The sequence below is a fragment of the Dicentrarchus labrax genome, unplaced genomic scaffold, assembly GCF_905237075.1.
Source record: "Dicentrarchus labrax unplaced genomic scaffold, dlabrax2021, whole genome shotgun sequence".
NCBI lineage: Eukaryota > Metazoa > Chordata > Actinopteri > Moronidae > Dicentrarchus > Dicentrarchus labrax.
The window spans coordinates 5,816,763-5,830,080 of NW_026136704.1; the positions used below are offsets into that span (position 1 = coordinate 5,816,763).

General features: G+C 40.8%; 1 protein-coding gene across 2 annotated transcripts in view; it reads left to right on the forward strand.

Annotated features, from left to right (window-relative positions):
- The window catches only part of tpst1 (tyrosylprotein sulfotransferase 1), a 50,549-nt gene that overhangs the window by 9,597 nt on the left and 27,634 nt on the right, over positions 1-13,318 (forward strand). For both annotated transcript variants that reach the window (XM_051397622.1, XM_051397623.1), the window contains exon 2: positions 5,012-6,047. In XM_051397622.1, coding sequence (XP_051253582.1) covers positions 5,191-6,047 — 857 coding nt within the window. In that variant the 5' untranslated portion in view covers positions 5,012-5,190. The remainder of the gene's footprint in view (positions 1-5,011; positions 6,048-13,318) is intronic.

Genomic DNA, 13,318 nt, shown 5'->3' on the forward strand with positions numbered 1-13,318 from the left:
CACAGCTTCCACCCCCTCGGAATATTGGCTTTACACACTCTTGCTTTTCTGTGTTTGGAGACTACAATATCTTCAAACTAAGGATGTGTTGAGTCAGCTGTTACTAGCTCACTCAGTCGCAGACTCATGTTATCTTATAGCAGGTTCATAGTTCAGCACAGCTCTGCCTGTACCTCTAACTAAAAGACCACTGGGTATCTTTGTAGAACGGTTAAATTAATAATACATGATTCATTTGTGCTACTACATTTTGACTATGGGCTTGAAATATGAGCATTACATCATTCATAAAACCATCAGGCTAGGGTTAGGTTTAATATTTGAATTGGGTCAATATCTGTGCCTGATGTTGGTCCCAAATACTTCTTATTTAAGACTTTGAGTCTTGCTTATTAGAGAAAATGGGAAGAAAAAAAGTTCTACAGTGGGACGAGTGACTTCAATGAGCTTGGTTATGTTGTAAAATGAGGTTGGAAGTGGCCCATGAGAGGTGACAACACTGTGAGGTTCAGCTCCTCACAGTGTTCTACAGATTGCTCAGGCCAGCTGATTTTCCCCCCACCTATGACAGACAGAGTGATCATTCATCCACTAATCACTGCAACATTTAATCGAAGAAACCTTTTAACCTGGCTGGCATTCTTATCAAGCAATTAATTTCAGAGCAGAAACAGTTGAGAAGTGAGAGGAACATTCGTAAATCTGGTTTCCTGCTGTTATTTTCATTTCCTCTCCTTCATTCCTCCTCTCTCACCCTGAGGTGCAAAGTCACCCTCGTTATTAAGTGTCTGTGTGGTTTGGTTTCACCGTTGCTCCGTGGAGAGCAGCCTCAGCCTCCAATACTTCCCCTAACAGATCAATGGGAAAAATATCCTGTGAGGAGGATACAATATCAGTAACAGGAGAGAAGAGCCTCAATTAATTTAACACAAACACATTTCAGCCCCGGTGCAACCTGTAACACGACACTGCTCTGAATCTCAACCGCAGTTTGTTATCAGTCGGGCATTTATGATGCTTCACCTCTGATGGGACCAGCTTAGAGCAGCCTCACATTGATAAGTTAGTTAACAGTTTAGCAAAACATGTCTAAATTATGTTTCAGTATTGCTGGGTATCAAATATCGATTCTTCTTTGTGGATTAAAATGATTTATCATGTGTCCAAAACTGTGAAGTTGTGGAAGTTGGAATTTGATCACTACTAGTTTTGGCCAAATTAATATTATGCTTAGTTAAGGTGTAGTCAATTGGCCGGAGACCGCAGCAGTGAGACCAGCCAGGCATGCAGTGTCTTATAAACGCTTTTATCATGAACCCTGCATCATTATAGAAGGAGGAATAAAACTGGGGTTAAATGTGTCATTACTAGGCCTACATGTAAATTATAGACAATAGCCAGGCATACATTTCAGTTTTGGTGTCACACCAAAAAGAAGAGTGCTGTATAGTTTGCTCTACCTTGACTGGCCTGTGACTCATCGGTTTCTCGTTCTCACCTTTCATCTTTCTTTCTCACCATCTTTCACTTACCTGCTTTGCTTCCTTCCACTTCCTGCAATACTCTCCTGCAAAAGGTCTGTTCACTGTTATAGATTATTGTAGTCTATAGTGCTGGTTATTGTTAAAAAATTGTTGATACCAGTACTTTGACTTTGATACCGGTTCCTGAACAATACGTTTTTTAGATACCAATTAATTTTAAGAAATTCTTTTTTATATACATGGTACAATTATTCACTGATGAGCAGATAAAGGTAGCGGCACTGGCTAGCTAACAAGCAGTACAAAGTTAATTTAGTTGTCTGTGCAGTTTCATAGCAATCCCTGTCTCTGTGGATAAACATAGGGTTTTTTCTTTACACCTATACGTGTGAAGGCAGCCAGCTGCATGCTTATTGGCACCCTGAGGGTGATGAGTTTTACTCTCTTGGTATCAAAATTTGGTATGGAATGACATTCTCAGTACTCTGTAGCCTAACACACTTTGGCTCAGTGCCCAGCCCTAATAGTTCAGTTATTGAGTATTAGGGCAGTGTATTGTAGTGATGTGTCGGTCACGTATGAGCCGGTTTAAGGCTCTTTTAAGTGAATTTCATGTCACAATTATCTTGGCCAAAATTATTGCAATACACAATATTATCACGATAAGGGGGCAGTATATGACAGGGGTTTAAAAGCAAAACTCAATACAGTGTTTGAGACAATTAATACAATCTTACAAAACAAAAATATTGCGATATTCAAGTGTATAGATATTTTCTTACAACCCTGTTTAGTATACTGTGTCATTTTTTGGTTGTGTGTCTGTCTGTATCTTTCTGTGCAGCTGCGGTTTGGTAAGGTCTTCCTAGAAAACATGATGTTAAATCTCAGTGAGACATACCTAGAGTGCACTCAACCTCCCAGACTGATATCAGCCAACTGCAAAAGTGAATCAGAAGGCAGACTTTCCCTTATAGGCCAGTTGCAGCAGCCTTGGGGAAACAGCAGGCCCCTCTTGTACTACCACTAATAAACTAAAGGTGTTGGCAGCCTGGCACGCTTTGTGACTTCCCCCTCCCTGTAACACTGAATCACCAAGGAGAAGACACAGAGATGCGAGATTGTGTGGGTGGGCTGAAAGAAAAGACAAAAAGCCGACGACAGGAAAACAAAGAAATGTAGAAACATTGTCAGATGCTGCACTGTAAGAACCTTTTTATACAGTATTTACACATTTTCTACATTCAGCAGTCACAGGGCAGAGGGAACACTTGAAGCATTTATCTGCAGCTTAGTCTTGCATGAGCTCCCTCTCACAGGGAGGCTAATGCAAGGAATTAGCTGTAATGTTTTGTTGTGAAATGCTCTTCACTTTGTATAACTACGAGTTAACAGCCAAGGACGTTTGCTTAAAAGCAACAACAACCACTTGGCTCATTAGGCAGGAGTAACCCACTGAGAAGAAGTTGGCAACATGGTGTCAGAGGGGAAACAGATGGTAGAGTGATGCATCCGCCATTCCCTGATCTGTCTCAAACAGGCTAAACAGACAGTCAAATACAGTACTCCAGAATATATGGACTTATTTCAGTTAGTCGTCATCTTGTCGAGCACACACTGACTCAGTGATACTCAGTACATTACTTATCTTTTTGCATAAATTCGTTTCAAAGTAGCATCAGCTAACTATGATAGCCTATCATTGTGGTACTTGCTTACAATGTTTAAACAATACATACATGCTGTATATTTTGTTAGATTACAACATTTAAAAACCAGATAATGAGATAAACAGCATCATTTACGAAATGTTGATTGAATGTGTCTGACATATTGAATTAACAGGTGTAGCACACTTTTACTCCTTATATCTCACAAGCAATTTGCGTTTGTGTTGGGGAGCCATGCAATGAGCTAGAGCCAGTGAGAGCAATCTCTCTCCAGCACCAGACAGGAAGCAGCAAACCAGTTTGGTAATGGCTGAAAGAACACGCACATAATAGACAAATTAACAGTGAGTCTGTTTTTCAATTTGGCGCGTATCTGATCCACTAACCAGCACTTCATAGTTATATACATTTTTGAAACTGTCCGCTTCTCTTCGCCATGGTCTTCTCCCACTGAAAGAGTACAGCTACAACAGAGGTTGAACGAGTTGATCAGACACAATGAGGAGACTGTTGAGATATGACGCACTTTAGTGTTTCTCGAGTTATTTCAATTCAAGTCAATTTTATTTGTATAGCACCAATTCATAACAAAAGTTATCTCAGGACACTTTTCAAATAAAGCAGACCGCGCTCCTTATAAAAGTTGATTTTACGCACACGTTAGGAATTGTTAAAATGTAAAATTTCTTAAAGGGAGTTTGGCACAGGGAGCTTTTAGTCTAATTCCAGCTGTGAATATGTATAATTTTTACATTAATTTTAAACACTAGGTAACAGACATTATGATATATTTTGAAAGTTAGCCTTCTAAATTTCAATTTATCATACCCATGTGTTTAAGATTTGTGTTTTAGCCAGTGTGTGGTTTTGTCAGGGCTGGGCACAGATGGAAATTGTTGATTTCCGCCTTTGTCAGCAGTTGACGTTGCCTGCCAAACATGTACTCGGAAAAGGATTTCTAAACATAGGGGTATGTGAAAACCTTGGGATATCCATGTATCTTCAGACTTTACATAGTCGTGGACATTAAGGGCCACTCAGCAGTTATGTATTTACTGGGAAGGAACAAAGTCGATAATTAAAACATGAGTTAGAACAAAGAAGATGACAGTGTCTTGCGTCATTCTGTTGTGCTCTCCCCAGACTGAGATGCAGCCAAGTCTCTCAGATACCAAAGGGGGAGTCAGCTGCACTGGGTTCATTGCTTTCACGTTGTTGCGCGACAGGTCGGCAACGGCGAGTATACCGAGTGCTTAAGTGAGGCACTGCTGTGCACTGGCCTGCCGATGCGATCTATAGAAAAGTTTGTGTGTGTACCTATGTCAAACTTAGAGCCTAAGGCTAAGTGTCACAGATAATGCACTACCAAAGAGTCAAAGTGATGTAAGATGTAAGGAGCAATCCTTGGTTAAATACATAGATTTTCTGTTCGACATTCTCCATGTCTTGTCAGCAGAGAGTCATTTATCTTTCAATTCTCTCTACTTACCCTCCATAAAATGTCTGTGGGACAGAGTTAATTTAGTTTTTCTGGTGGCAACTGCATTGTCATAATTGTGTTTGAAGCATTTCTGTGTCAACTTTGTGCTTTAAGCCTCAAGTAAAATTGCACAGTAATATCGGCCTGAGATCAAAAGGCCTGTCAAATAAAGGGAATGTGGTGATCACTCTTACTGACAATTTCCTAGATGCTTTTTATATGTATGCAATGAATACAGTGGAGTGTCCTGATGCCTGACATCTGTCACATGATTATTTTAAAATCTTTTTTTTGATTAGGTTTTGTTACTTGATGAATGTTGCCCTGGTGTATTATCAGAACTAACTGTGCCTTTTGTGTTTTGTGCCACAATCCAGGCCTCATGGAGCTGGGGACTCGACGCCTGCTGTGCACTAGGGAGCTTGATCCATGCCCGGTTCCCAGCAAACAACCATAAAGGGTGGGAACCTTAATTACCCTTCAGTTCCTTTTTCCCATCCCTCCCCTTAAATTGCCCCTGTGGTGATATTGTCTTCTCCCGTCTGTGGCCTACAATATGATTGGCAAGCTGAAACAGAACTTGCTGGTGGCCTGCCTGGTCATCAGCTCGGTCACAGTCTTCTACCTGGGCCGCCATGCCATGGAGTGCCACCATCGCATAGAGGAGCGCAGCCAGCCAGGCGGGATCATGCCTCTGTCAGCCCTGGGAGGCAGCATGCGGACCACCTTGCGGACAGGCCAGAATCTCAGCACTCCTTTTGTTTACAACAAAGACATGCCACTCATCTTCATTGGTGGAGTGCCCCGCAGTGGGACCACGCTAATGCGAGCCATGCTGGACGCCCACCCCGAGGTGCGCTGTGGCGAAGAAACCCGTGTCATCCCGCGAATCCTGGCCATGAAGCAGATGTGGAGCCGCTCAGGCCGGGAGAAGATGCGCTTGGACGAGGCTGGTGTGACTGATGAGGTGCTGGACGCCGCCATGCAGGCCTTCCTGCTGGAAATCATCGTCAAACACGGAGAGCCCGCCAACTTTCTCTGCAACAAGGACCCTTTTGCACTGAAGTCGCTATCCTACCTGGCCAAGATCTTTCCCCGTGCCAAGTTTATACTCATGATTCGTGATGGCCGGGCTTCAGTCCACTCCATGATCTCACGGAAGGTGACCATTGCCGGCTTTGACCTGGGCAGCTACCGGGACTGCCTGACCAAGTGGAATCGGGCCATAGAGACCATGTACACTCAGTGCCTGGAAGCAGCGGACAAATGCCTACCCGTGCACTATGAACAGTTGGTTCTTCATCCTGAGAAATGGATGAGGACACTTCTGAAATTCCTTGACATTCCTTGGAATGATGCCGTCCTCCACCATGAGGAGCTCATTGGGAAAGCTGGAGGAGTGTCTCTCTCCAAGTAAGTAAGGCTGACAGCTCCTACAAATATTTCCTTATTCCTTTCCGTAGCCCAGACGCTAAGCCCTGATATCTTGTTCTGTACTCTTACTTTGAAAGGTACAAGTTGCAGTAAGGTTGCCAATGGACCATCACCATGTCTTGATGATAGTTTGAATCCTATAGGGAAAAATAGGTTGTAGATTAAAGCTAGTGAGTCATTAGTGGTCCTGATTAATTAGATGGAATCTGTACACTAACTTGGTCAAGTTTGGGCGAACTTTATGCACTGTAATTGTAGTAATTGTTGCCACAGAGTAAAGCATAATTCTAGCTATTGTCACCGTGTCTTTGATCTCTCTTGTTTGTAGCTCTGGGAGAGACTTGCCCATGTTGTTACATCCAGACAGAAGTCTTTAATTTCAGAATAATTAGAATATAGGCCGTGGCATTGCCGTTCAAGAATATATTTTATCTTTAAGACATTCCCTCAAACTGAAATAGCTCCATTGTCTTCTAGTTGTTTCTTGTTTTTTCTATTAAGGTTGAGTGCATTGCCTTGTAAAATGGGGGTCAATGGCCTCCTCTGTGTGTTTACTTCCAGAACTCTAAAATGGTCACTACCAGTAAGGACACAGTAAATCACCATCCATCAGTGTCATGCTGTGACTCATTTTCAGTTCTTTTTTTGTCAGAGGTTCCTTCCATTTTGGACACTTAACCCATTTGGAATGCAGTGTCAGGAAGCTGTCTACTATCTTTGTGATAGCAAATGTATCTGTGTTGATCCTGATAATGAGCAGCAATTTCTGCACAAGCTTCATATGTAGGTCACTACATGTTTCCTCTACAGCTGTAGGTTCAAGAACTAGCTCATTTCTAATGTAACAGGGGTTAAATAAATCTGTGCCAGCCACACAAGCTCCACATTGTGGATGGGGCCTGCCATACATCACATTTCCCAGTGCAGTAGAAATGGGCTTGGACATTACTATGTCTACTTAGCCTTTCACTACTTAATTAGAAAATATGTACTGGCTATTAACCTGGCGAAAAATGACATGTAGGAAGCAGTATGTCAAGTCGTAGGTATCATTTTCTATTTACTAACTTCATGCAGGCCATGAAAATAAGCATGTGCCTCTGGCCTTGAAATGTATCCTTCGTATGTTTTCACAAAGCCTCCAGACTTTCCATCATTACATCTATTTGAAAATTCAACATCCTGCTGCTGTGCACAGGGAGGAACCTACTCATTAGTGACTTAAAACACACGAGATTATGTCTACACTACTGTACTGTAAGAAGGTTTCCTAATGGCCCTGCCCGGTGTCAGAGATGTTTTGGTTTCAGTGATTTGGGAGGTTGGACTCTGGAAGTCATTGAGGAAACACTGAAGGGGTGCAACCTCATTCCTCGCCTCTGTCTGCCGACCCCCCCGGGCTACCACCCTCTTCCTGCCACGTAGCACCAGAACACACACTATATCCTCTGGAGACATTTAGGCCACGTTTTGTTATTGTCTGCATATGAGAACACTCATGGTTTTTATTCAAAAAGCTATGCATTCATTGAGCAATTTTCCCTCTAAATGCCTTTTGCCTTTACTGCACTTTTAAATGAAAGCATTCTACTTCCTCTGTAGTAAAACGTCAAGCTAGATTTCTGTCCTCCAGTTGGACATTTCTAATTGACTACATATTTCGATTATCTTTTCCTTCTGTTTCCCTTCTTGCGTTCCATGACTTTGTGTTGTGTGTTTGACTTTGAGGAGAAAACAAAAGGGCAGCAGCGATGACAATGTCGTGCAGGGGTCAGCAATTATTTCAGTTATTTTTTTCAGCAGTGTTCAACAGGAGGGCCAGTGTTTTACAGGCATGGTGTAAAACTTATGTAATATATATATATATATATATTTATTTATTAAGTGAGGGTTAATAGCAGCTTATGTTTGTATTTATTTTGCTGAAAGAGACTCACATACACAAAGGTATGTTCTGTTGTACAGTACAAGACAAGAGATGTAAATGACCACACACAACACAGTGTCCTGTTTCAGTAATGTTTGAATGCAACAGAAAATGACTGATGAGGTGTTTTTTCTGTTTTATATCATTGTAAACTGACTATCTTGAGGTTTTGGGCTGTTGGTTAGACAAAACGGTACATTCAATATGTCAACAAGGACTGTTTTCTGACACATTTTAGACCAAACAATTCATCGATTAGTTGAAGAAATTGTCTGCAGAGAAATCGATAATAACAGTAATCATTAGCTGCAGCCCTAAATGCATGTACTACCCTACGCAGTGTCTCACCCATGTTTAGAGTGTATTTTTACCTTTCCTTTTCACTACAGTGATTGTGTTTTGGGCTCTGAGAGCTGCCAAAACATGGCTGACCTACACTCAGCACTGTGCCTGAACACATCCTGTGTAGACACAGATGGAGCACTGAAACTGCTGCTGCTTCCAATACCTGAATTATCCAATAATATTGAGTGAATTACGTCAGTATCAGCACCTGATACTGATATTGGATCTCTTCTGTCCCAACTCTAATGTATACACAAACTTGGTTTTGGTCAGGGTAAACCTGTGGAATTAAACTGTTACCTGTTTCTTTCATATAAAGTGATTTTATATTTTTTATTTGTGTTATTAATCGTCATAAGTTTATTTTACTTTGTTTTAGCACTATGCACTGTTCAAACAGCACACTTCCGAACGAGGCACTGTAGCCTTGTTTTGCATGCCTCTCTTAATGGGATGTTAGTAGAGCATTAACTTGATCCTTGTATTTATAGTTTTATATAAATATAGTTTATCTTCAGTAGATTTATGAAAATAGAAGATCAACTTTCATCAGGGGGTGATATATTTTTGTTGGAGTGTGGGATTTGGCCCATGGGACAAAGGCATCAAACAAACAAGTCATTTGACAAAAGCTAACATCCATACACAGCTACAATGATAAATAATTCAAGCCTATAGAGGAATGCTATTTTTTCTGGCCTCTCTTCAGTGATGTCAAACATTGGAGACTCTCCCAAGGACTCTTCAGCAGTGCTGATATTTGCTGACACATGAGCTTGAACCTACTTGTTGTGCTTGAAGTACCACCCCCTTGTTAACCATAAAGTCCATACTACATTAAGAAGAAATCATGTGATAAACCTGTTCATAATACCAACATCTAGACAATATGACTTAAGCACATTTGATCATTTGAACTGTTGAAGTGATTTAAAATGTTGTACCCAATAAGGATACAACTACCAAAATGCTTATCTCTTTAGAATTTTCTTTGACTTTATATGTTGCCCTATGACCTGGAAACAATTGCCATGTTCTACTTTTGTGGTTGTAGATGAGGTCATGGGAAAAGAAGGGAGCCAAAGAATGAGTAAGACAAGGCAGCTGTAGCCAGATCCACTTTCACCACAAATCTAGTAAAACCGTGGAGTTACAGAGATGTCTATCCAACTGAGTGTGCTCGGCTCCTTTCACTTTATGACTTCATCCCTTTTCATCACTGTATTTGAGATCAGTTAAGTCTTTGAGTCCGTTTCTTTCTTGTTGCAGCCCAACTTACACCAAATGTTTCAACAGTCAGACTAAAGAAACATTCTGTTCCACATTTATAACATCATAACCTGATAGACAACCAATATATAGTGTCGACTTTTGGGTGAAGCCTAGATAAACCTGCAGACACTGTACTTGAGTCTTTGTGTTTGGTGATTACTTGTTGTTTGATGTTGCTAGTGACGGCTATATCTATTTTTTGTTTAATATCTGATCAGATTACAGAGCTTATCTAAGCACAATACACAGTGTTGTTAACTAACCAGTAGAGACAGTCATCCTTCTTTGTTTGGTAAGAGGTGCATGTAAATCATTAGCAGTGACTGGTCCATTGTGCTAAAGATTTAAATAATAGGTCAAGGTGTACAAAAGCTGTAGTCTGGCACATTGAATTTTTCCAGCCAGTCTTTGGAATGCACTGTTGTGTACTGCAGTTCTTAACAATTCTTAAAAATAAAAACCAATCTAACTCTGCAACTAAAAGGCTTTTTCATTTGTATCAACTTCAATAGAGATTTCCCAAACTGATCCTAAGTATCAGTATCGGAGGCTGATCCAGGCAGATTTTAATGGATCGGTATCGTATTTACTGTACTGTTTTATTCACGCCATGCTCTACAGTGTGAGCATTTCGGTGTGCAAAATATTATATATTGAATATTTTTATGTGCACCGGTGCAAGGGATTCAATTCTGACCTCCTGGTAAAATACATGGATTTACTAAGCTCAGACTCTAACTCTTTATCATTAGCAAAGAGAAATGTACGAAAAGTTGTTTTTGCCAGGTCTAACCCTCGGCATTGCAAGTTAAAATGAGAAACGTCGCCTATATAAATTAATGTTGCCAATTTAAGTTTTATTCATGCGTCAATAATAACATTTTATCAATGTAATAGTTAATAGAACAGAATTTAATAGAACTTAATAGAACTAGGACATCCTGCAATTGGATCTGGTTTCTCATGAAAAGTAAGGTGTGCCAACTTTGAGCTACAGCTCGTATGTTCTTACAAGTGTAATAGCCTACATTTATTTTATTATTGTAAAATTTTAAATAAGAATTTCAGATCAGATTTTAGAGGGAAGATGAATCCTGTAAACCAAGCTGAAAAACTCAAAGGCACATCTTAAGATGCTGTCAGGCGTGTTGTGGTTCAAGTCGAGATAACCATGGAGACCCTCGAGTGCTTTCTGAGCCATGCTGCTACAACAGTGGACCACTACAATTCAGTGGTAAGGACTCTTGAGTTTCAGAGAAAGACCACAATGTCCTTGTCTCTGATAACACTCTTTCATCATCAGTTGTGTCCAGACATGGGGAAATAATCTTCAGAGGTCATGTTTGAATAAAGCAGGGATTGTGTGTTTAACCTCTTTCCTAGCGCAACTATAGAATGCTGTGCTTCTTGAAACAGAAAAACAAACGTGAGGCCAAAATGTACTAGGGAGTGGGAGTGATAAAGCTCTTTGGGATCCAGATGCAGATCTGTGGTCATTTAGTGCACACGTCACCCCTCCACAAATTGATTCCTATCAAATATTAATGAATGCAGACCTTAACCAGAGCCCTCTGAGTTGAGCTTAAGATAGACATGGAGACACTGCCTTGTCCTGCATGTCTTCATCAAACTCCACTGTTAACAAGCACAACCAGGGACAAAGTCCAGGACCCTTTCAGATACAACACTGATTTCTAGGCAGAATCACAGTCGGACTGACCTCGCATAGTTCCTCCATACCACTGAATTTCAATCAAAATACCCTCTTTGGCACATTATTTAAAGCCACGGCTCCATACTATGGGCCTGTTACTTACATTTCCAATTGGCTTTCACCTCATTTTTCCTGACATTGTCTTCCAGAGACTGACATCCGTGTCACTTCTGCACCATTTTCGCTTAACACAAAGTGTCACATTGATCAGAGAAATAACGCCAGTGTAAGAGCTGTGTTTTGTGTGGACTTAGAAGTGTGTACAGCTGTGTCAATCTTATCAACACATCATACGATTTTTTTTTTTATTTGGTCACAGGAAGAATACTTCGTCATTCTTAAGCCTGAAATGTTCACCAACCAATGAAAAGAATTGTGAAAAAAGGCCCATAGCTGGAGCCCACTGTGGCGTATTCAGATTGTGTGTTGAGTCCAAAACTTCAACTTACAGCGATATAAAACACAGAAAAGCAGCAAATACCAATATTTAAGGAGCTGGAATCAGCAACTGTTTCACAATTTTGAAACTGCTTATCAAAATAGTCTGCAATTTATTTTCCGTTGAAACAACTAATGGAATTTTGGACAAATCTCTTCAGCTCTGCATTAAACACTATTTGATTTGCTGAAAAAATGTATTAAGATTTTAAGGTCTGGAACCGGACTACTATACTGCATTGCGTTTATACCAGGACAGAAAAAGAATTACTATTAAGTATAGTTGGGCGATATATGGATATTTTCCAACTGGCCAGCGTCACTCCACCAACCAGCGAGTGCCGATATATTCAACTTTGCTATTGAGAACCCTTTGGTGCCAGCATTGCATTTCACAAATCATTGTTACTCCCAAATTGCAGATACATTTTAGTGTTTTACTGTCCTCTCACTTGCTCATCCATTGGTTAAACATGTGAAAGTTAACATGAGATTAACATGTTTCAAAATTGGTGAAACGGGCCACTGAATAGAACATTTTTCTGTGTGAGAGAGGTTATTTTCTTGAAGACTTATGATTCCATGATGAGAATTCTTGACAAGCTTGTTTAAGTTAGAACTTAATGCATGAATGTATCTGTGCTTTATGTGTATAATAAGTCTTTCAGGGTTTACTCTGAATGCGTTCTACAGTAGTTTTTATTCAGCATACAGTCTGCTATTACAGGCTTTGGCTTAACATCATACCTTTCCTGTAAATGGGTCCTGATACAATTTGATGTTAGAGGAGGCCAGCCACAAGTAGCCTTCAGGGCAGCACAACTACCTTTTAACATCATAAACATTTTGCCCCACCTCCTCTCAAGTACTTTACCCACAGTGCATTAAAGTCAACCCCCATGACACCTGGCAGAAAATGCCTCTTGCCCTCTACAACCACGAGCACTCTTCGCTCTCCACAATCCCGCAGCGTTGGGTCTCTATCTACATGAAAATCTCAATCAGTGGGCAACCAGGCCCCAGAGCGGGACCTTGTCTTAGCATTAACATCAATTACTAGGCCTTGATTTAGTGGAGGCCCTGCCTAGCTGAGCTGCTTGCTCCATTACTTATCCCAGAACAGGGAGCCATTCCATCCCTCCTCCCTAACTCTCCATCCTATTTGTGATCTTGATGTCTCTATCCGATTCTCTCTTATCAGCCATTGGTGATACAGAACACCACCTTGGGTAAAGGAGGCCCAGCAATGAATAATTGACAAGCTGGAGGCCATTAAGAGCATCAGCCTGAAGGGAAGTGGTCATGTGACGGGCGGAAAGGTTTTTTGTCACATCACATTTAAAGCAGAGAAGAGGAGTGCTTGTGCGTCACTGGATGAGCAGTGTGGGTGCAAATGATTTTAGATTGATGACAGCAAACAAACAGATGGGATATTTATACCCGTGGATTGTTTGCCTAATTTTATTGTACTGAGTATCTGTGTCTGGCCTTCAGTCCTAGTACTGCTCCAAACACACCCTGTTTTGCACCCCTTCAGTGACATTGATGTCAAAC